At 47.7% G+C, this 24,224-nt stretch overlaps 1 protein-coding gene across 1 annotated transcript in view; it reads right to left on the bottom strand.

The window, feature by feature from the left end:
- TOX2 (TOX high mobility group box family member 2) overlaps nt 1-24,224 on the bottom strand; it is a 172,655-nt gene that overhangs the window by 69,836 nt on the left and 78,595 nt on the right. Inside the window, exon 3 of the mRNA XM_014941217.1 lies at nt 16,376-16,621. Coding sequence (XP_014796703.1) covers nt 16,376-16,621 — 246 coding nt within the window. The remainder of the gene's footprint in view (nt 1-16,375; nt 16,622-24,224) is intronic.

Here is a 24,224-nt window from a genome sequence, read left to right as displayed (position 1 = left end):
GCAGGTAAGCACACCACCTCCTCCTTCAGATTAATGCTAACCAGATGGCCAACTGTCTGTAGACTGTTGCTAAAAAACACAGGCTGAAATAATCAGAGAGTCTCTAGGACAGACACAGAAAACTGATATAGAACTGGAAACGCGCCATGAAAAAGCCCAACTAGGGAGAAACTTGGAGCTGTGCGCAGGATTGTCTCCAGCTCTGGAAAGAGACCTCCTGCAATCAAGCAGGTGGGTTGGCAACGGCAGATGGATGGTTTGCACTAAGAGCATGAAACCTCCACCATGATAACAACTGGAGCTCGGCTCTTCCAAACACCATTTCTGCACGTGCAAACGTGAAAAATGCACCTTCAAAGAGGTGGCTCCCAAAGGCTGGTCTGTCCCAATGGGCTGGCATCGGTCCAGACTGGAAAAGAGCAACGGGACAGACCTTCTCTTTCCAATGCTGAGGAGACACATTAAAAATGTCTCAAGTAGTAGGAAGTTATTAATATCGTGAGGTTTGCTTTGGGGATGTGCCCAAAGTCTCCATCCCTAGTCTGTCAAGGTAAAGAGGGTCCAGGCTTTGGATGCAGAGGGAAACTCCACAGATCTAGTGGTGTTGCTACACAGTGAGAACAGCAGAGTCAGGGTTGATTCTGTCATATTTTTTTTTACCAATAGTCTGTGGCAAAATTAGTAGGTGTAAAGCGTTACCAGTAGCCCAAAGCAGACATGGCTTAATTCTACCACACTTTACCCCAAACAAGACACGATACAGGCAAGATGGGACCTGGTGCTCCTCAGCTTCAGACTAATTCTGCCTAGAAATTAGCTTTGGATTTATTACATGTAACAACTACCTCCTCCGTGGCAGCAACATGCATTTCAACGTTTACTCCAGGAACTCTCTCTCTTTTTGTTATCTCCATAAACATAAAAAAATATACTTTTGGTGTTTCCTTTTTCACCTCTCTGGGGCACTGAGTCCCAGAGTTTATCTTGGAAGAAAAAAAAAGGAGGAGTAGTTTATCTGCGTGGAAAAAAAGTATTTCCTTTTATTGCTCTGAACTTTCAAATGGCAATTCCTGTCAAGTGTCCATGTTAAGGGATATTCCTCATCTACCTGCTCTGGTTGTATGTTCTATGCACTTTTATAATTTCTGTTACTTTATTCACCTCCTTCTTAAACTTACCATTTGCCATCATAGAGGAGCTTTTCAGGGCCATCATAATTTCTATTTCTATTCTTTGAGCCTCTTTTTTTTTTTATTCTTCTTGCCTGAGCCAAGCTGACCAGAGCTGTACATCATATATAACTCTCTACAAATCTCCAAAAATCCCCCATGAATTTCTCCTGTCTTCTAACACCTTGTCCCTGCACAGGGTTTTTTTGGGGAGCAGCCCGTCTGCTTTCTGGCAGTGAATTTAGAACATTGCAAGCTTTATGAGTAGTGAATATTTTTCTCCCCAGCATGCACTAATTCACATTTATCAATGCTGAACGAACTGCCTTGGCAACCCTGCAGTCCATTTGCCTCCTATGTTTAAATCTCTCTGAATTCCCTTTCTCCTGTCCCAAATATGTCCAATTTCTTTGTGTCACCCTCAAATTTTATTCCTCGCCGCCTACATCCAGCCTTGTTAATAAAAAAGCATAAACAACATAGCATCCAGGGCAACAACAAAACCTTGAGAACCCCACAAATCATGATGTGCATGGGTCTTTACTCACTGCTTTTTCTCCTGTTTGCCAGACAACAACATAATAAAGAATGGGAGAGATGGGCAAAATGTTCTTCTCCTTTGCAGAAAATGTCCTGGGTCAGGACAGCCATTCCTTGATCAACCCTACTCTTTGCTATTCCCTTTTCTTGCGGAAACACCTTAAACCACCCCAAATTCATCCACCTCATGCAAGGAGAAGGCATGTTCTTCCCAGCTTGTCGGTCACCCCATGATCGCCACTTGCTCTGCTACCAGTTTCAGAATCACAGAATCACAGAATCTCCTAGGTTGGAAGGGACCTTAAAGATCATCTTGTCCAACCGTCAACCTCACTGACAAAAATAGACACCCACACAACAAACAAGGAGCATCATCACTAAACCAGACCTCCCAGCACTACATCAACCCCTCTTTTGAACACCTCCAGGGATGGGGCCTCAACCACCTCCCTGGGCAGCCCATCCCAATGCCTGAGAACCCTTTCAGTGAAAAAATTTTTCCTAATCTCCAGCCTGAACCTCCCCTGGCGTAACTTGAGGCCATTTCCTCTCGTCCTGTCGCCTGTGACTTGAGAAAAGAGACTGACCCCCACCTCTCTACACCCTCCTTTCAGGGAGTTGGAGAGAGCAATAAGGTCTCCCCTCAGCCTCCTCTTCTCCAGGCTGAACACCCCCAGCTCCCTCAGCCTCTCCTCATAAGACTTATTCTCCAGACCCCTCACCAGCTTTGTCGCCCTTCTCTGGACCCGCTCCAGTACCTCAATGTTTCATGGAATCATAGAATGGATGGGACCTTTAACATCATGGAGTTAACCACCAAACCATCATTTCTGCAGAAACCTGATGGGAGGGGTATCGGTCAGTGGGGGGACACCATGTCCAAGGCACCCCAAGCTGCAAGGACATGATGCCCATCATGGGGTTGTCCACGTTGACCATTATGTATCTCCCTTTGGACTCCAAAGCCATAACCAAGGCAAAAGCAGACGGCTTCGGGCAAACTCTCATGGGTGCCTCTCCACCGGCAGCTACAGGGGAAGGGACCACATCCTGCTCCCTCCCCCAGCACCCTGGTGTTTAACAGCTGCCTACTGCAGGTTACAGGACATCTCGATCCATAATGAGAAATGCCCACTGTAAGAGAGATGAAGTGAGAAGTATAACGCGGGCAATTTCTACGGATGTTGAAGAATGGCAGCAATACACTTCTCCCTCCCTCGCGCGGCCCTTCGGAGAGACCAAACAATTTCCATGGTGTAAACAGAAGATTCCTAATGGGATTCTGCAGAGCTGGGAAACAAATATAACAGCCACGCAGAGCATTAAGGAATGCTTTCCAGCCAGCAGAGCCCAAGTGAAACACTCGGACATATAACATTACCAACTGGCTGGCTGCCATGCATCAGATGCAGAAACATTTTTCTCTTTCTGTGACAAGCCGCATCTGTAGCAATCATAATAATTTCTCTTGACATTGCATCCCACACCTCTTCACAGAGGCAGGGCTCAAGCAGCATTCTTCATTTCAATGGGAACTTTGATTTTTCTGGGCTGTGGGGATGTAAAGTGTTTCAGCCTGTACCACTAAGCAGAAGGGAGGGCTGCCGGGAGCTGTGATTTCCAGAATGTGCTTTACGGGTTCAACATTTTTGGTCTCCTCGGTGTGGGGGGGATCTGAATTTGGCAGGTGGACCTACCCAGATCCACACCCAAACACCAGTAAAATGCAGGTAGAGATTTTTGGGAGGGGTGGGTTGTTAAAGAAAGGGAAATCTGACTCAAGATACGTGTTCGTGCTCTTGTTTGCTCCCCATCATCACTCACACTGACAGCAAAACCCACCCAGTCCACGGGCAGGAGAAAACTCCGCTGCCAAGGCAAGGATCACCAGTTCTGTTTACACGCTGAGGAAGTCCCACCTACCAATTAGAAACCATTTCTCCCTTCACTCCCAGCGCTCAGCCGAGTGGCTGATGTAGCTCTTTGATCTCCTCATTGCCTAACAAAGCCTGTTACAGCCTATTATTTTTACTGTAAGCACTTTCTGTTATTTGCCTCTAAAACCGGCTCCCATTTAAATCATAAAAAAAGACTGACTCGACGTGCACACACCTACAGCAGTGAATAGTCATCATAACTTGTACAGCTGAAACAAAAGCCATGGAAATTTCCATCCTTTTGTGCTCTCCCGCCCCAGGCACCGACGCCGCCTCCGAAACCAGCCACCACAGGGCCATTTGGCTCTGAAACTTCTGGAAGGGCAACCAAAAGAAAGCCTCATAACGTGTGTTGATTGGAAACAAGCCTCAAAGTTGCACAGAGACCCTCCTTGTCAGCAAGGAAAATCCAGGGCGAGGAGTAATTGCCGGAGCAGGTTAATGCAACCTGGTAACAGGCAAAGAGGAGGCAAATGACAGCTAAGAGACAAATGTGATTGATCTAAGGGATAAGGGCAATTAAAGATGGGCTGCAACATTGATCAAAATGTGCAAGACGGATGGCCAAGCGTTGCTGGATGTGCCAGTTTGGTGGGATAACTGATATCACGCAGTTCATCCTGCAGCCAAGTTGCTGCTGACTAAAACTGGCAAAAATTATTCTATTTACAGCTGCCCGCTGCACTTCAAAAAAGACTTTATGGTGCATTATGATGTGGGGCGAAGGCACATGTAGGAACACGAAGACTTGACGCTGCAGCAGAGGTTATAACACAAATTAAAAACCTTCACTTGCCTTTTGGAGGCTTTTTGGCACAGCCCCACGGCCACCACATCTTGTTATTCCCAGGGAAACAAGTGCACATGGCAAAGAGGGGAGCAGAGCATGGGATGGGAAGGACAGCAAACGAGGGGAATGTATGGCACAAGCACCCAGGGGGATGGAGGAAGCCCTGCAGTGGTAGAATCATAGAATCATAGAATCATTGAGGTTGGAAGAGACCCTTGGGATCATCGAGTCCAACCATCTCCCCTACTCTACAAAGTCCTCCCCTACACCATGTCCCTCAGCACTGCATCTAAACGGCCCTTAAACACAGCCAGGGATGGGGACTCCACCCCCTCCCTGGGCAGCCTGTTCCAATGCCCGACCACTCTTTCAGTGAAAAATTCCTTCCTAATGTTCAATCTAAACCTCCCCTGTTGGAGCTTGAAGCCGTTCCCTCTCGTTCTGTCACTAATTACCTGTGAGAAGAGACCAGCACCAACCTCTCTACAGTGTCCTTTCAAGTAGTTGTAGAGGGTGATGAGGTAGGATGAGGGGTAATGGTTTGACACTGAAATAGGGGAGATTTGGATGAGATCTGGGGAAGAACTTCTTTGCTGTGAGGGTGGTGAGAGCCTGGTCCACGTTGCCCCGAGAAGCTGTGGCTGTCCCATCCCTGGAGGGGTTCAAGGCCAGCTTGGACGGGTCTTGGAGCAACCTGGTCTGGTGGGAGGTGTCCCTTCCCAGGGCAGGGGGTTGGAACTGGATGGTCTTTAAGGTCCCTTCCAACCCAAACCATTCTATGATTCCATGACTGTCTTTTGCATAAAGCCACCTTCCCTGCTTTAGACCGTTCCTGTCACTCCAGAGAGGTGGCAATGAAAGCTCAGCATCGTTTTGCACCCCACGCCAAGAGAAGTGACAGGCAATGAGCAGGATTAGGATGTGGGGCAAGGCACAGAGACATGTGCTTTGGGGATTACTACTGCCTGGAAATGACTCTGCTTTCCCATGCGTGACCCAAACAAAAATACATCCTCAGATAACCTGCCCCCTGGACCCACATTCACAAAACAAGGCGCAAAGACCGCATTTGGGGAGGGTGGAGGCAGATTCTGGTTGACCAAATGCAAGTGTGTTGAACGCATCCAGTGAGAGGCAGAGGAGTAAGTAAGAAGCTGAAGCTCTGATATGGACTTTTTGCAGAGCCAGTACATATGTATAGCCTAGGTTGCCAGTGAAGCAAAGTCTTGGTTAGTAGAAAGTCCTGGAAACCCATTAATGTTAAATTTATTTATTGTTCCCAAAGGCGTTGGAGTCTCTGAGTTCCAAACAGGACAAGGTTTATCTCATGCTGCAATTAAAGGCAAAAGACGCTTCACAATGTTGCAAGGAAGTTCATGTGGGCAAGGATAATTCCAACACTTTCTGACTGTTCAATCTTTCTATCTTTTCTAATGCTAACTTTGGACATAATTTCTTGCATTTTTACAAACTGTGTTAGGAGGGAAGGGGATAGCAGAGATGGTCCCACAAGGACTCCAGAATCCAAGCAGCTGGGGAATAGCAGAGATGGTCCCACAAGGACTCCAGAGTCCAAGCCCACACAGGCTCCATCTCCTATGGCCAAGGTGACAAATCCTCCAGGAGGAGAACTGGCCACGTTGGGGCACTCTTTCCCCAGAGCCACATGCATTTATAACCTCACCCAGAAAAACTGTTGAAGTGGGGTTGTTTCCTAAGAAGGGGGAAAAACCTCATCCTACAAAAGTACAGAACCTCAATCTGAAGGGTTAAAACTAGGCTCATTAACAGGCATCCAGCCACATGTCTGCACACCAGAGACAAACACATCTCAAGATCAGAACCAGTTCTTAAAAAAGATCCATCCCATACCTTGACCATATTTACTGCCGTTATTTGACATTGTTCTGAAAACCTCCTTCATGCCGTATTCATCTTATCTGTTACTGTAATTCACAGATTTTATTTTCCACCATATTTTTAATTTATATCATGTTTTATTTATACAACTGTCTTTTATGAAACCCCAAATTTCAAAACTGACATGAGCATTACACACATAAAGTAGACTTCTTATTATCAACATGGCATCGGAGACACAAAAATGACAGGAATAAATCTTAGGTTTTATGTTGGCGAGACGTTCTGCAAAGTAAGTGACATTTCTCAGCAATACAAATTGTACATTAAAAGATAATTTTCAGAACATGATACCAGCTATGGAGTGCAGCACCATTACGCAAAGTAATATCGAAGCCTGTGCTTTAGCAAATGCTGTTTTTATGTTGTACCCGTTTAGCATCAAGATTGCAGCAGGTCTCGTGAGCAGACTTTGGAGTGATTAAGTTTACTGTGCACGAAAGCCAGTTATTTGGCAAACTGTCAACACGGCGTAATTGATATTTTAATTACACTACTAATACGCACAATGCTGTTCACAACGAGCCTCCTCGTTGGTGCCACACAAACGGCGCATTTATAGCGCTGATTATTGTTCCACAGAAGTTTGCTTAAACGCGAACTTAAGTGCAATTGGTAATATTTTAAATTGCCATAAAAGCAAACCAAATTCTCCCGCAAACGCTTAACGGCAGGGCGAGGGGCAGCCCAGTGCAAACAAGAGGGACCATCTCACTTGACATCTGTTGTGGGGATAAGGTGTGCGCCCTCCCCGCTCTTACGGCACGGTTATTTTATGGCTGATAAGGTGACTCTTTAACTAGTGGGACTGCCCCGGAGCCACCGGCTTATCGGCAAGATAGTGGCCAACTCAAGGAGAGGAAAGGGAAAGATTAGGAGGACGAATTTCTACGGTATAGTTAAAAGGTGCAGTACAACCAGGTCACCGTGTAGTGCAGAGATGTTGCTTCGTTGGAAGCAGCAGTTACACCACCTTGGGATGGGACCTGCTGCTTTTCAGGACCAGCGATGAGTAGGGGGAGATAAGGACCCGGTTTGCAGCACAAAACCAAGAGATACACAGACAAGAGAGACATTTCTACAGCCAGACCCACACACACACACGTTGGCTCCCACTATGCAAGAGCCTTCCAGCGTGGTAAAACGTGGTGCTGTAGTTAAGAGCACATTTTAATGCTTTCCTACATCCCCTTGTTATGAGACAGAAAGGAAAGGGTGGACATGAACACGTAGCAACAGCTGCAGCACGAAGAAGGATGGATGGAGAAGAAAAAAAACCTAGATCAGACGTATCATCAACAGGGTGTGTAGGCAGCAGGTCTCCTGCCCAACTCTAGCTATTATTTTGCAGCTTTATATTATTTTTCTGCCTTGTCTCTGTAGTCAGTTTTCCCAGGTAGGGGTATCTCTTCCGTGTTGGTTTTGCACTATGTCAAGAACCCGTGACTCTGGCCCAGGTACGTATAATATACATGACATTACAATTCTAATAGCATGCAACAGTAATAATCATCATCATCGTGATGCAATAACATAGAGCAAAAGTAAATTATAGGTGGGTATAATGGAAAACCTCCTAAGGGTGAGACCTGCTAGAGGAGGCAGTAATCCCACACAGCTCAACCTTTGAGAGGTGCCAGTTGGGATTTGTCACAGCACAGCAGGACCCCCCCCCAGCACCGGCCCCAGCTGGTGGAAGCCTGCAAAGCTCAGGAAGACCTTTACTACCTCCCAGGAAACACCAAGGACTTTCTATATCTCAGGTCTCAGAGCCCACCTCCATGCAGATATGTCAAAGGGAAATTGGGCCTGAGGGTGCTGACCATCAGCCAGAGCCTTCACAGCCATCCATAACACTTGGAAGCTGCAATCAACCCTCTATTCTCACAGCAACTGGGCTCTTCTAATCAGACTGGCTAGAGTTGGAAGGGACCTTAAAGACCACCTCATTCCAACCCCCCTGCCCTGGGCAGGGACACCTCCCACCACACCAGGTTGCTCCAAGCCCCCTCCAACCTGGCCTTGAACCCCTCCAGGGATGGGGCAGCCACAGCTTCTCTGGGCAACCTGGGCCAGGCTCTCACCACCCTCACAGCAAAGGTGGTCTTCCTCGTATCTCATCTAAATCTTCCAGTCTCCCTCTCAGTTTAAAACTGTTCCCTCTTGTCCTCATTAAGAGTCCCTCATCAAGAGTCCCTCCCCATCTCTCCCGCAGGCCCCCATTAGGTACTGGAAGGACCTTACCTTTTCCTGTCTCAGAAATGGGATACCCATGGGTCAACTCAAGGACCACACAAGCACACTGGTAGGGTCTTGGTCCCTCTTCAGCCCAGTCCCCATAAGCTCTGCTGCTGCCTGAGCCCTCCCAGAGTTGGGACCTGACCATGACTCCCATCACCTCGATTCTCTCCCAGTAACACTTGGCAGGGACCACTCAGAAGCATCAGCTTTTAAGAGGGCCTTAGTTTGCTGCTCTTTAGGGAGCTGGTGCATCCTGAGACGATGCACCTGGGATGACTGGGAAGCTCAAGGAGGATCTCTTCCACAGAAGAGTATTTCCATGGGGACCTGCACTCCTGCCAGCTCTGAGATCACAGGTGGGAGCAGCATCATCCCCGCTCCCCCCAAACCCAGCCAGCTCAGCCACCGCGGCTGAAACTTCAGCAAGTAACTCTCCATATGCACCCCTTCCTCTGAGAAAGCAGGTTTTTAAATACACAAAAGAACAATCTCCTCTTTGATTGGGAATCTTGTCTCGCAGGTTCCGACCTGGAGTGAAATTTTATGACCGAGCGATAGAGCTCGGGGCGGGGGGGAGGGAGGCACGGAGGGGAAGGGGGGGCTTTCAAATGAAAATGCCAACAGATACTTAAAGCCAGAAGCATGTGTGGGTGTTGCTAAATTAAGCTCGCAAGTAGGTGGGGCAAATGCCTTAAACGAGTTTGTGAAGGTAAAATAACGTTCATTAAAAATAGAAAAACAACTGAAAAAATATCCTTTGTATTCAACTTCACACTCGTACATCATAATGTTCCAGTAAAAGCCCATTTTCCCTTGAGATAATAAAAGAATTGAATTTTTCCTTATCGGTCATCTATTTTTCTAGCTAAAGCTATTACTCCCTCTCTGCGGTTGCTAGGCAACAAGAAATATTAATAGCAGCTTTTATTAGCTTAGCTTTAGCAGTGGAGTACCAGAATGAGAAAATGGAAAACATAAATGTGTTACATAAATCTTTCAACCTTTCAGGGTTTGTGTTAGTCTCTGTTTTCATAATGATTTATTGAAGTGATGGTTCATTTATGAGAAAAAGGAGTGTGAAATAAGAAAACGGAACATTACCCTGAAGGACTGTTTGAAAATAAATAATTATAGGAGGTGAAGAAAAGCTGTTTAAAACCATTTTTCTGAGTTTTATAAAATTTAAAAAGACATATTTCTTTCATTTATTGCCTCTGAGAAAAACACTAGCAGGGAATTGCAAACAGGGCTCTGTTTAATACAAAGAACCCTTCATGTATGGTCACATTATTACTATTTTCCACCGAGGGCTCATGTTCGGGACTTTAGTTTTTAAATACTGAACCATTAATAAGCAGAAAGACAAATTAGTCAAAACCTAATGCACACAACAGAAAATTGCCAGTGCAAACTTCTCTGGGACTGAATCACTGGGGACTCTGCTAAGTTTTTGCTGCTGGTAAAGGCTGCCAGCCGGAGCTGGCCGAGCGTCGCCCCACCGCCGCCCCGGCTCCTTCCTTTATTTATTAAGGTTCTTCTGATGAGCCTGACCTCCCTCTGAAGGGCCCTGCTGCACGTAGGGTGCTTTGTGATACAGGTTACTTTGAATAACTTCTTTTAATAGGCAGTGATTTGAAATTATTGAAACATTTCTGTATTGAAAGTATTTACCAACTACACGTAAGCTGTATTGCCCACTCGGATCATGTATTTCCAATGACTTAGATAAAAGACTGGTATTTTTACTTGGCTTTTACGTCAACATCTAATTAGTTTCTTTCTTATATCCTCTATTGGAAAACTTTTAACACTGGCTGGCTCTGTACAGCCATGTCTAACTGTGTTGCCCACTACTGAGAACCCTGAACACCTTCCTAGGGCTCGATCTGTGGACATCCAGAGAAAACTGCTGCTATTTTCACCGCCCCCGGCTCAGGTTGTAGGTCAGGAATGCTGTGTTTGAGGGGGAGAAGCAATCTTGGGAAGGATGGGAGCTGGGGAGAAACCTGCAGAGCCAAGAGAGGGGGTTGGTCTTGCAACATGCCTGAAGGTAGACCTTGCTGGAGGTCTTCTGGTGGGCACCAAAGAGGATGCTTCTCCTTGGTGTCCTCTGCCATCCCCACAGCCCAGGCGTGTGCTTTGGGGTCTGGGAAGGGGCTACTTCTCCATTCTTACATGGAGACAAGCAGGTGGGTTACAGCTGGGCTGTTTTACTCTTCTCCTCTCTCTTCCACAGCAAAGCCCCGTAGTGTTGGGGAACAGCTATTCAGGTTGCAAAGTCAACCCACTAATGCTTCAGGAATTCTGTTGCATTTGTCCTTGCTACTCCAATTCACCCCCCATTTACCCTTTAGTCTCTCCCTTCTACATACCCAGGTTCCATAAGTTCCGGAATTTCTGTGGAAATTTGACATTCCATAGGTGTTGGAATTTCCATGGAAATTTGACATTTTTACACCATGAATGTGCTTTTCGTCACTGGAGATTTTTAGCGTTTTTCAGATCAGCTGTTTTCACTCAACAAACTGCAACAAAGACCATCCAGGCTGTGGCTGCAGCCTTTTTTTCACTCGAGCTGAGGGTCCAGCTTGCTGTGAACAGAAACAACTTACCCCCCTGGCCTTGAGGAAATGTTAGTGCCTTTAAAATAGTCACCAAGATCTCTCATCGTGAGTAGCACCAGGAAGATGCAGACACGGGAGTAGTTGCCAGTCTCTCCATTCCAACTCCACATTCCTGCTACAAAGCCAATGTTCAGTCCTAACAGCTGCCACTTGTCCAAAATGATGCAAAAAATAGATGGTTCTGCCCTAATTTCACCCAGCAACCCAAAGCAGGGAAGGAGCAGAGCAGCTGCAGACCCACAACACACACCATGGGAAGACGGGATGATTTTTCAACGTGCCCCAGCATGGCAAGGTCTTTTGACCAGGCTTGGAGAAGCACAAAGTTGGGGGGTTTCTCAGCAGTGGTGGCAGGCTCCAGGCAGTCTTGTCCCTCACCCATGGTCCCCCCAGCACTCAGGCACCGTCCCCCCCCCCGATAAGCAGAGATACCCCCAGCGTGCTCAGCCACTATCTAATATATGTGTCCAGTTCTGGGCACCTCAATCCAAGAGAGATCTGGAGGTGCTGGAGCGAGTGCAGAGGAGGGCAACGAAACTGGTGAGGGGGCTGGAAAACAAATCGTATGAGGAGCGGCTGAGGGAGTTGGGGCTGTTTAGTGTGAGGAAGAGGAGGCTGAGGGGAGACCTCATCACTCTCTACAACTTCGTGAAAGGACACTGTAGAGAGGTTGGTGCTGGTCTCTTCTCACAGGTAATTAGTGACAGAACGAGAGGGAACGGCTTCAAGCTCCAACAGGGGAGGTTTAGATTGAACATTAGGAAGGAATTTTTCACAGAAAGAGTGGTCGGGCATTGGAACAGGCTGCCCAGGGAGGGGGTGGAGTCCCCATCCCTGGCTGTGTTTAAGGGCCGTTTAGATGCGGTACTGAGGGACATGGTGTAGGGGAGGACTTTGTAGAGTAGGGGAGATGGTTGGACTTGATGATCCCAAGGGTCTCTTCCAACTTAGACGATTCTATGATTCTATGATTTATGTAAATATGTTTGCTCTGCATTGGAGATTCCTGGGCTCTGACCTTGATCGCCCTTTGTTTCTGTCAAATATGTTCTGCCAAATCCCTTCTGAAATCCCATTTATTCACAGCAGCTCCTTTACCTGCTGGCCATCGCCACCGATTCGTGGTGTTTCTCTGTCCCCCCCCCTGCTTTCCCCAGGTGCCCGTGGCCCCCAGGTCCCAGCCCCAGCAGCTCTCTCTGCGGACCCCCAGAGGGCTCAGCAGCCACTTGTCCACACCGTGACACTGCTGGGATGTTCAGAGTGGGCAAAGTCATTCTCTTTCCAAGGAAAACACCTTTTTTTCCTCTTTGATTATTTTCCCCTTAATATTCCCATTTCTCAATGAAATCACAGCTCTCCTATTGTCTGTCCTTTCTGCCATGACACTCCTCTTTCCCTCCTCCTTCCCCACAGCAAAGGAGCAGACAGCAGTAAAAAATAATCCACTGTATTAAGAATTTTCTTTGTTTCTTGTCACCAACACAAAAAATAACCCACCTCCCCCAAACGAGCCCTGTCTCCTCCCCAGACTCCTTGCACCCAGCTCCATCAGCCTTCCTAACGTCATGTCTTCTGCCATGTCTCTGCCTTCTCTTCTCCACCCATCCCTGCTTCTCTCCTCTCCAGCTCCCTGCACCCCACCTTCAGTGTTCGAAAACTCCCTTGATTTCTAAAAAATTATTGACAATAATTAATTAATGAATAATCATGAAATAAAGTGACAGAAACAGCAGCGAAGACCCACGTGATGGAAGTGTAGAGCTGGTCCACGGGGCAGAGTGAAGCGTGTCCTGGCTTAGCAGAGGCCAATGGTGTGGAGGGTGCTCTGGGTGATGATGATTGAGGGGGAAGGAAATGCAGAGGTGACAGTGGCTTTGGTTTTTCCCCATCAGGGGTACAGCTCCTTTTCTTGAATGAGGGGCTCCAGCTCCTGACACCCCACGGCTGGGCAGGAGCCAGGAGTGGGGTCTGGCATGCAGCAAACCCACCTTCCCTCTCCAGCTCTTATCCACCATGGGGATTTCTGCCCTGATTTAAACCCACTCTGCCTTGGTATTCATCTGCGTAATGGGAGCAGCAGCTCCTCCCTTGCAGGAGGGAGGCTTCATTCAACCTAGTGATAATGTTGGAACATCCCAGAACAAGAGACACGCCAAAGGGGCCACCAACCTGCACCTGTATTTTCCTTATTCACTGCTGAGTTGTAGAGGAAAATACCAGTTCCATAGCTCCCAGCGAGCCCCAGCTCGCTTCTTTTCAGCAGGTGGAGATTTTTTCATGAGGATGCCTTAAAAAACATCCCAAGGCTCAAGCTACATTTTTAGAGGAAAAGTCTAACCAACTTCTAAACATTTTACCTTACATTGCGTGTCATTTGTCACTGTATAAAACCAAAAGACATGGCAGCCAAGGCAGGAAATAGCTACGTATGAAAAAAACACCACTATGAACTAGAGCAAAAAGCAGCAGCAGCAGCAGCAAGGAGAGATGCTCAAGGCTCCAGCATTTGCATGAGCAATGTCGGTCCTGGAACAAAGGCAAATCCTCTGCAGTGCTCAGGCTTCTTCCTGCCACTCGTGGGGCAAGAAATCCTCTCTTTTTGGGAACCCTCAGCAAACAAGCCCCTTCCTTTGCTGCAAACACCCACCCGAAGGGGTTGACTTCTCAGGCAGGGTGGCAGCACGTCGTAATGTCACCCATAGGGATGCCCAAAGCATCCAGCAAGGCTTCTTGGGGCCACCACCAAGTGGGCTATGGCTCGATGGGCACGAGGGCACAACATGTGAACCATATGAGGTTAAAAATCTGCTCTGTCTCCAGGATTGGATTGTTCCCTCATGTGCATGCGCTGCTCCCGTTACCGCTGACAGGAGCTGTAGGTGTGCTGTGGGACAAACGCTGCCACCAAAGGCTGGAGCAGGGAGAGCTCGATTCATAGAATCACAGAATCATTGAGGTTGGAAGAGACCCTTGGGATCATCGAGTCCAACCATCTCCCCTACTCTACAAAGTCCTCCCCTACACCATGTCCCTCAGCACTGCATCTAAACGGCCCTTAAACACAGCCAGGGATGGTGACTCCACCCCCTCCCTGGGCAGCCTGTTCCAATGCCCGACCACTCTTTCGGTGAAAAATTCCTTCCTAATGTTCAGTCTAAACCTCCCCTGTTGGAGCTTGAAGCCATTCCCTCTCGTTCTATTGTTAATTACCTGTGAGAAGAGACCAGCACCAACCTCTCTACAGTGTCCTTTCAAGTAGTTGTAGAGAGTGATGAGGTCTCCCCTCAGCCTCCTCTTCCTCAGACTAAACAGCCCCAGCTCCTTCAGCCGCTCTTCATTCAGGCACCCCAAAAATAAAAGGGACTAGAAGGTGTTACTTTTTGGCAGGAGAAGTCTGGCAGCATGGAAAAAAAGTCTTTGACAAGAAGGTACGGCCGGGTTTCATTTTGATCTAAAACTGCAACACAGTTCACCCCCGATCTACTTCCTTTGCTGCCGGGACTTCTGAAGATGTATTGCAGCTCCCAGGGTTTCCACTCAAAACTAAACAGTTTCAATTCACTATAGGCTGGAAAATTCAGGGTTCACTGGATTTTTTATTTTCGTGGTAAGGGGCAAACAAATCTTAATCTCTCTATTCTACGTTTACAGGCCACTAAGCCCCCTTCTTATCTCCTCTGCCTCGGTCCTGATTTATTGTCACGATGCTGCATTTGTAAAACAGTACCATAAAGTAAGAAAGAGAACATTTCCCAAGGACTACTCCAAAATAAATTATTTCTGATGTACAGAAGCTGCTTAATAAATCCCACTATTCTTGTTTCTTTAGGTATTTTAGAAAGTGATTTATAAGTGCAATATCACCTCTCAAAAATGAGACAATCAACACAGGATAAAATTATTGTGTTATGAAAATAGGGGTCAGGCACAGGGGCTGTGCTTTAAATTAAACCACGGAAAAATATTTCATCTGAAATTGACTCTTTTTGTCTCAGAAATGAATGTTTTAATCACCTAAGAACCTAAAAGAGGACTAAGTAATATTTAATTCCATAGAAATAAGCCTGTGTTCAATATTGATGGGCAGAACATGATATTTTTCTTAAACACACCAACAATGAAACTTGGAGACGCATCGAGACTTTAGAAAGCCTTGGATTTTCCTAGACTGAGAGATAATATTCCATTTAAATATTTAAATATCGCTACCTTTCAGACCGTTATCTATTCAAGCAATCAATACCAAATGTTCTCCGGCTCGCGCAGCGGCAGGCTCGCAGGCATGCTATTTAAGTAAAATTAACTCTGTTTGATATCGATGCCTTCCAACCGCACCCATGGAAATCAATGATCTTAGAGAGAAATAATGTCGACAACGAACCATAGGGCTCAATCCGCTAAAGAGGAAAACATTATTAAACAGCAACAGTATTAATTCAATACCACCGTCACAATCAAGTCACAACCTTTCCCCGGTGCTGCTGATACAGAAGCGTCGTAAGGTCTAATTAGCCCTGAAGTTTCTTCCCAGAGCTGCACTTTACCTCATTATTCCTGCCTTATTTATTCCTACCAAAGAGACATTAGAAACTTTGCGAGGTATCCCCTTGCTGCCGTGCGAGCCAAGAGGCAATTTGAGTTTGCAAGTGCCAGAGGGATCTTGTTCCCCTCGAAATCAATAGGACAACTTTCCCGTCACGGGGCATCCCTGCTTCTCTTCCTGATGCCACTGGGGCCACCCTGGCAGTAGGATGTGGGGTGACAGGCTGGGGGCTTTCCCAGCAGGAGCACTGGGGATATGAACTTGGGGCTTCAGTGGGTCACCTTCACATGGGGTTGGAGCACACACACTTTGCTTGGTTCAGTGAGGGTATTAAAAACAACCTCCCCCCTGCTCTTGAGTGATTAATAAGGCTCAGGAAGACACCAAACTGGAAACATAAAATTGCCACCATGAGCACGGGTCACACAGGTGACTGCAGCTACTGCCACCGCCCCCCAATCTTGGTGGGTACATCAAGGCTGTGTCACCAGCTCTTCCCAACCTGCAGTGCAAATTTCTCATCCTTAACATCCTCCTACATTCAGCTGAACTCCTAACATGACATATGAAATGGCTTAAATGGAAAATAGCAAGAGAGAAATGGCACTGACCGTGGGTAGCTGGCTGGAGAGAAGATGTCCATCCTGACTCAACATGTTGGAGACCATGATGGCCGGCAGGTCCATGTTCTGGTAGGGGTACGCTGGTATCAGGCTGTTTGGAGGGAGGCTGTGGCACAGGGAGTGATATCCAGTTTCGTGATCCACCAAGTGCAGGAGGGAAGGGTCAGGGAGGTTAGGAGGCGTTATGGGAGGGATCTCATAGTCTTCGTTATTCTCATTCTGACCGTTATACGTCTAAAATATAAAAAAAAAGACATTTTGCAACGTGTCACTGCCTCATTGCTTCAGCAAAGAAAAGGGACTATTTGTGTAAGAAACAGAAAAGCACATTCCAGTGAAAATGGTTTTGTTTTAATGAAAAAGACAGCCCCAGCCCCAGACACCACCAGGTCCTAACTACATCGGAGCCAGGTAGTGAATGTGGGAGGGCTCCACCGTCTGCCAGGGACACCACGGGCCCTCACACACCTCAGACCAGCCTGGGGCACGCACACTGCTCCCCTTTTCCAAGCTGCATCCTTCTAGTGCATCTTTAGCTCCCCGAAACCTCAGCAGAGCCCTCCCCTGCCCTGATGGGAGCCAGCCCAGTGATGCTCGTAGAGCCCATGGCCGCTAAACGGCGTGGCCCATTCCCAACCAGCTGTGGCATTTTTAATGCAAAGCACCTCTCTGGGCAGCTTCCTCAGCTCCCACAGTACCTTCAGTTTGTATTTTCAAGAGTTTTTATGAGAATTAGTTCCGTAGGACTAACTAGGATGTGGGAACAAAATTATAATCATAGAATGGTTCAGGCTGGAAGGGACCTTAAAGCCCAACCAGTGCCACCCCCTGCCCTGGGCAGGGACACCTCCCACCAGAACAGGTTGCTCCAAGCCCCCTCCAACCTGGCCTTGAACCCCTCCAGGGATGGGGCAGCCACAGCTTCTCTGGGCAACCTGGGCCAGGCTCTCACCACCCTCACAGCAAAGAAGTTCTTCCCACATCTCCTCTCAATCTCCCCTCTTTCCGTGTAAAACCACTACCCCTCGTCCTATTAAACCAGGGAGAGATGTGGAAACACACCCATGCTGTGGTTTTCAAATCCTTTAAAGAAAGCTGGCATGACTCCACCACATACGGAGACTTGTCCTTCTTTATACCCTCATCCAAATGTTACTTGGAACGAGCACTCCCCACCAGTGCTCCCTTGAGATGGCCATGGACACGCAGGGATGTTGGTGCTCCTTCTGCTGCCTGTGTTTTCTGGCTGCCTGTTTACTTCCAAGTAAGTTCCAATTTATATGGAGGAAGAATATGTTACTGCACCTGTACCGTCGTTTTCACTTCAGACAAAAACATATTTGCTTCATAATGTAAGGGTGAATCTATCCAAAATTATTAATTATCGAAGCGGAATATAATGAGTCTCTGGCAGAGGAGGCTTATTCTAAACATCTACTGTTTCACTTACTATTGTAGCATATGAAATTCTGATTAGCCATAGTATTATACACATGGATTTTAAGCTAAATTTCTCAGATCACCTAGTTTCACGGTTGGATTTTGACTTAATACTTGATTTAAGAGCAAAACCCCAGATGTGTGCGAAACCAGTTAAGCGCTGTCGGCTTTATTAATCCTTTGCCCCAGAGCTCACACTCGGATCCACGCTCTCCATCACCCCAGACTGCGGGGAGAAAACCCTTCATAAAATCAAATAAGCCCCAGGTTTAACCGGAATACAGAAGTCAGCAGAAGGGGCAGAGGGGAGCAGGAGGGGCTGCGTGTGGATGGGGGGGAAGGCTCCCAGTGGGATTGCTCCAGCATTACCTTGGGAGAGATGTGTCCCCATGGGGGTCAGAGCAGGGGGTCCCTCCCGGGAGCGGGTGCCTCTCTGGTCAGCCTCCACCTCTCCCCTCCCAAAATGAGAGGAAGAACAGAGCAGGTACCACACATCCCACCCGACCCTTCACGTTCCCCTGAGCCCCTGGGCCCCCTACCATAAAAAAGACATTGAGGTGCTGGAGCGGGTCCAGAGAAGGGCGACAAAGCTGGTGAGGGGTCTGGAGAATAAGTCTTGTGAGGAGAGGCTGAGGGAGCTGGGGGTGTTCAGCCTGGAGAAGAGGAGGCTGAGGGGAGACCTCATTGCTCTCTACAACTCCCTGAAAGGAGGGTGTAGAGAGGTGGGGGTCGGTCTCTTCTCTCAAGTCACAGGCAACAGGACAAGAGGAAATGGCCTCAAGTTGCCCCAGGGGAGGTTCAGGCTGGAGATTAGGAAAAATTTTTTCACTGAAAGGGTTCTCAGGCATTGGAATGGGCTGCCCAGGGAGGGGGTTGAGGCCCCATCCCTGGAGGTGTTCAAAAGACAGGTTGATGTAGTGCTGGGAGGTCTGGTTTAGTGATGATGCTCCTTGTTTGTTGTGTGGGTGTCTATTTTTGTCAGTCAGGTTGACGGTTGGACAAGATGATCTTTAAGGTCCCTTCCAACCTAGAAGATTCTGTGATTCTGTGATTCTGTGAAACTCCCACTGGCTGCAGGGAAAACAGGACTATGCACGAAATCCAAGCCGGAGCCCGGGCTGAGGTAGCTCCATAGCAAGTTATTGTTCAGGGGAAATTCAAGCCCAGCTCTTTTTCCAGCCAGGTTCTGTCTGGCAGCAGCAGCATTATAGGAGGGAGGCAGGGAGCATGTACACAACAGCAGACAGACAGATCCCATTTAATACATCTAGTAGTTGGGCTGCCGTTCGGGCTACGCTCTTCGAGGTACAGCGATTCTTTCTCAGTTATTTAAGAGGATTTCACTCCGTGCTTTATGGAAAGGGATTTGAATAAATCACTGCGCAGCAAACTTGTTCCTCCAACTGGTTTATTTTGGTATCAGGTATATAACCAAGTGGCTTTGCCGTACTTAACGAAATTATGTAAAACCCACTCAAAGTTTCCTAAAGCTCTCTTCAAAACTACAAGTTTCTTGTGCTGCTGCTGCTGCAGAGCAGCTCACCCGAGGGCTTTGAGGCGGTTTTGTCCCACTCAACCCCCCCCCTGCAGGTTTCTGACTCTGCTCTATTCAGCCGGGGAGGGGTGGGGAGGAAAAACCCCAAAACCCAACCTGTTTAAATCACAAAGCTTTCCGACCAGCTCCAGTATTGTGCAGACATATCAAATCGCAATCAAAGCCGTACACAATCAAAATCAGATTAGACAATATCCAATCAACACCATCAGCCCCGGCGCCTGCCAGCTCTGACACCCCAGCGAACAATTTTTCCAAAGCAAGCTGCGTTTATTCTATATATGTTTTAAATAGATGGCCAGGAAGATAAGGAAGGGAGATGAGACAGATACACACTCGGCAGGGTGGGAAAGGGGGGGGATTTATTGTCACACGCTGTGCCTATCAACAGGGTGACGGCTCCGTCCCCACGAAGGGCGGTCTCATGACACTGTTTCCAACCAGGAACACCCAACACCCCTGTCTGCCACCACGTGGGCTGGCCCTGCAGATTATATTTTCTATTCTTATGTTAATTTGAATTAAATTAAACAGCCAATTATACATTATAAGGATACATTACAAATTAGATTAGTAAGCTGGTCTGAACCCATTCATCCCACCAGGACTCCAAAGGCCAGCATGGAGAAGCTCGCTCTGCTAAAAGGCTGTCCGTGATGGTACACACAAAAAACGTGGAAGATCTAGGATTTTCCACTGCCAAACAGATGATAGTTGTTGTGATTACACATTATTCCTCTTCAAATTAAAACCCTGAAATCAGCTGAAACAACAAGGCTCTTCTTGTGAACCCTCTCCCGGCTGGCACTGCAGGGCAGATGGGTGATGCTTGGAAAGGCAAACCCACCTTCTGCAGCACGATGGAGCAGTGGGGACAAGCCAAGCACACGCAGAGAGGGGACAGTTGCCCTTCTCTGACTGTCCCCTTGCCCTCAGACCCCCCCCCATCTCTGTGCCCCACCTCTGGGGATGTCCTGAACTGCCCTGAGAGACGTTGTTTGCACGGTGATGCTGCAGGATGGCATCGCTGAAGGTATGACCAACCTCCAACAGCAGCAAAATTGTACTTAAAAACAATTTTTCTTGCCTAACCGGGGCCCAGTGAAGCATTCCCAGCAAGGAGAGCGAAGAGGGGCTGGTTTGGGTCCCTCCACCCATCCCTGCGCAGTGGAAAGGCAGCTTTGCACACCCAGCTGAGCTGAGCCGAAGGGATGTCCATGCCTTAACACAGTGCAGCTCTTGAGGGACCAGCTGTGATGCCACCAAAGCCACAACCACAGCCGTGCTTTAAAGGACACTAAGAATTCACCGTGCAGGTGACTCGGGAGGGAACTGCAAGTGTTAAGTGTGTCTACAAATTAAGCCGTTAGCTTTTTCCTGCCTCCCCCCTCTCGAGAGGGGAGGAAAGGGCTGTCCTTCTTTACCAAACACTCTACAGCAGCCAGGCAGCACCATCTCTTCACCCTGTGTGGGTATTAATCAGAGAGGACATGACTTGACCAAGGACCTGGGAGATTGTTCTCCTCAGCAGCATGGCAAATGTCCAGCGACCCCAATTCTTCACTGAGTCATGCTCTGTGTGATTATCCACGAGGACCCAGGAGCTGCAGCCGAGCATCGATTCAGAGAAGCATTATTCACATTGAGAAGGATAGAGATTTGCAGTATTATTGCAGGTAAATATTTGCCCTGTCAAATAACATTCAACAGTAAATATGAGCCTAAGAAAGAACATTTATTCTGGGAAGGGCACAGGGAAATACACAGGCTGGTGTGATCCATCCCACCCTAATCATCCAGACGACACAAAACACCATGGACTCTGTACCATCCCTCATCTACTAACCAGGTTTTTCCTCCAGCTAGCACAAGAGTCTACTGCTGTAGGAACGTGACCCTCTGGGCACTTCAGAGATTAGATGGGTCTAAGCAGACCCAAACCAGCCTGGCAAGTCTGCAAAATGAGGAAAACATTGCTATTTGTGAGGCTGAGAGGTATCACCAGAGCTACACCTTGAGCTCTCGGTGTGCACGAAGAGGAGGGAGGACAGGGGAGGTTTTGGGCTGCCCACGCCATTCCACCAGCAGCAATGGCAAGTGCCACCCTCCCACCCGAGCCCAGCTGGACACGGGGACAGCAGCAGGACCTGGGGCCCAAGGGCTACGTCCCTAGGGAGAGCGCTCCTCACCTACCAGCACCATGAGCTCTACCAGCTCTACCAGATACACAACAGGGTATCTCAACTGCACCAAACTGGATGATCAGGTCAGAAGCCACCTTTCTTTGTCTTACAGACACTTTCCCTATTTCTCTTACAGGCATATTCACCAGGATATTATTCATATTCATACAGGATTCACCACGTCCCAGCTGCAGGGTATATCAGATTGACAGAAGAACTTGGGCATATAGAGAGGAAAAGAGTTCAAACACAAGGGGTAAGTGAAATCCAAAGCTTAGTGAAGACAAGCTACCCCGTATTTCCTTAAAGGCCTCCAAACTGCTCTCCCCCAACACGTATCACTCAGCACAGGCACGATCATATTTGCAAGAAGGGGATTTTGATATGTTTCTCCAGCACATGAACATCTCGAGTATTGTGTCCAGTTCTGGGCACCTCAATACAAGAGAGATCTCGAGGTGCTGGAGCGAGTGCAGAGGAGGGCAACGAAACTAGTGAAGGGCCTGGAAGACAAATCATATGAGGAGCGGCTGAAGGAGCTGGGGCTGTTTAGTGTGAGGAAGAGGAGGCTGAGGGGAGACCTCATCACTCTCTACAACTATTTGAAAGGACACTGTAGAGAGGTTGGGGCTGGTCTCTTCTCACAGGTAATTAACAATAGAATGAGAGGGAACGGCTTCAAGCTCCAACAGGGGAGGTTTAGATTGAACATTAGGAAGGAATTTTTCACCCAAAGAGTGGTCGGGCGTTGGAACAGGCTGCCCAGGGAGGGGGTGGAGTCACCGTCCCTGGCTGTGTTTAAGGGCCGTTTAGATGCAGTGCTGAGGGACATGGTGTAGGGGAGGACTTTGTAGAGTAGGGGAGATGGTTGGACTCGATGATCCCAAGGGTCTCTTCCAACCTCAATGATTCTATGAACCATGGAGGATTTCTGCTGGGTGCAAAGCACAGACTGCACAGGGACAGAAACCTTAGCTCAGGTGGCAGGAGAAGGCAGAAGTCACTTGCACGTTGCAAGCTCCAGAGAAAGGCTCTGGGGCCAGCGAAGGAAAAGCCCCAGTGCTCGCTGTGGGGTAACCCGGGGGGCTGTGGGCAGGGACATGTTGGCACCATGGCTCCAGGGGGGATGCTGGAGGGCTGCGCTCACACCTGGGATTCCCAAAACCCCGTGCCAAGAAGTGAAGTAGCGCTGATTTTCCGCGTCAGCAGCTCTGGGTCTTAGGAATGGAAATTGATTTGCCTCATCTTCGCACGCGGATATCCAGCATGTGAATAGCAGGGCCAATGAATTACTTGGGTAGAGTTGGATAAATACTGTAAAGAAGTATTTATTAACAGTCAGTCACATACAATCTACAAATTGTCTTTGAAGTGTTCCCGGCCCCTTTTACATTAATTTTCACATGCTCAGGTTTTTGACTATGGGAATGCAGTTGAAAAGGGAAAAATGAGTTCTTGCCTGAACATAAGTGTGCATTGGGAGCGTCTGCACAATGTTGAGTAACAGGCAGGCACACCGGGGAGGTTGGGAGCACCACAGAGCAACGGGCAACCTGGGCTCTGCCTGTCTCTGTGCTCCTCTACCGTACCTGCAGTAGAATCATAGAATTGCCTGGGTTGGAAGGGACCTTAAAAATCATCCAGTCCCACCCCCTGCCCTGGGCAGGGACACCTCCCACCAAACCAGGTTGCTCCAAGCCCCCTCCAACCTGGCCTTGAGCCCCCCCAGGGATGGGGCAGCCACAGCTTCTCTGGGCTGTCCGTTGGTACCTCATTTACATGGGCTGGAAATGAAGGTACCAGTTATTCATCTGTACCATGGACAACCCTTGAGATTCAACCCGAGAAGGACTCTCTGGTGGCTGTGGCTGAACAGAGGCAGCAGCGGTGACGGTCCCTGCCCCGTGCCCTCAGACACAGGCTGTACCTTCTCGGGACTCACCATGTGAAGCATGTGTGTGCCTTCCTGCCGCATCCCTTCCACGGAAATAAGAGCTTACAGCCAGTTTTCATATTGTCCAAGCTGTGCTTGACCCGCATCACCATTTCAGAAAAAAAAAAAAAAGCTAGAAATAATGGAGTTCTATGTACAATTTATAGCAAAAGAAATCAGCCCTATTGTAGGCTTTTAAAAGGCTCCCAACTCCCCCTCTCCCTCCACTTTTTTTTTTTTTTTTTAATCAGTATCTTATCCAGAACTGGAATCCTGTCAAGAATAGTGGATAGCAGAGAACTATAACTTCTTATTATGTGTATAGTGATTTTATGAATTCAGTAGGGAATGAAATGCAATTTTGTCAGACTTGTCTGTGTTCATAATGACCAAGTCAAATTAATCATCGTGGATAATACTCCTGTGTCAGCCATTCAAGAGATTTTTTAATAGAATTTTTCTGATTCATGTCTTGCAGTACATCAGATCTGTAGTAATGCAGGCACTTCTAAAAATCAGTGCAATTATGGCTTCTTGTTGGCCTGTCATTTTCCTGGAATAAAAATGTCTCTGCAAAAGTCATATACTGTACATAAACCAAAATGGAAAACAAAAATATAGTTACAATTAGGCTTGATTTTTTCTAAAGATTTAATATCTTTTTGAGGCCATTATTTACAGGCAATACATAAAGTTACGGTGCATGATGCTGAAGATGGACTGGTT

Source organism: Calidris pugnax, unplaced genomic scaffold, assembly GCF_001431845.1.
Source record: "Calidris pugnax isolate Ruff unplaced genomic scaffold, ASM143184v1 scaffold55, whole genome shotgun sequence".
NCBI classification, from domain to species: Eukaryota; Metazoa; Chordata; class Aves; order Charadriiformes; family Scolopacidae; genus Calidris; species Calidris pugnax.
This window is presented reverse-complemented; position numbering and strand designations above follow the sequence as displayed.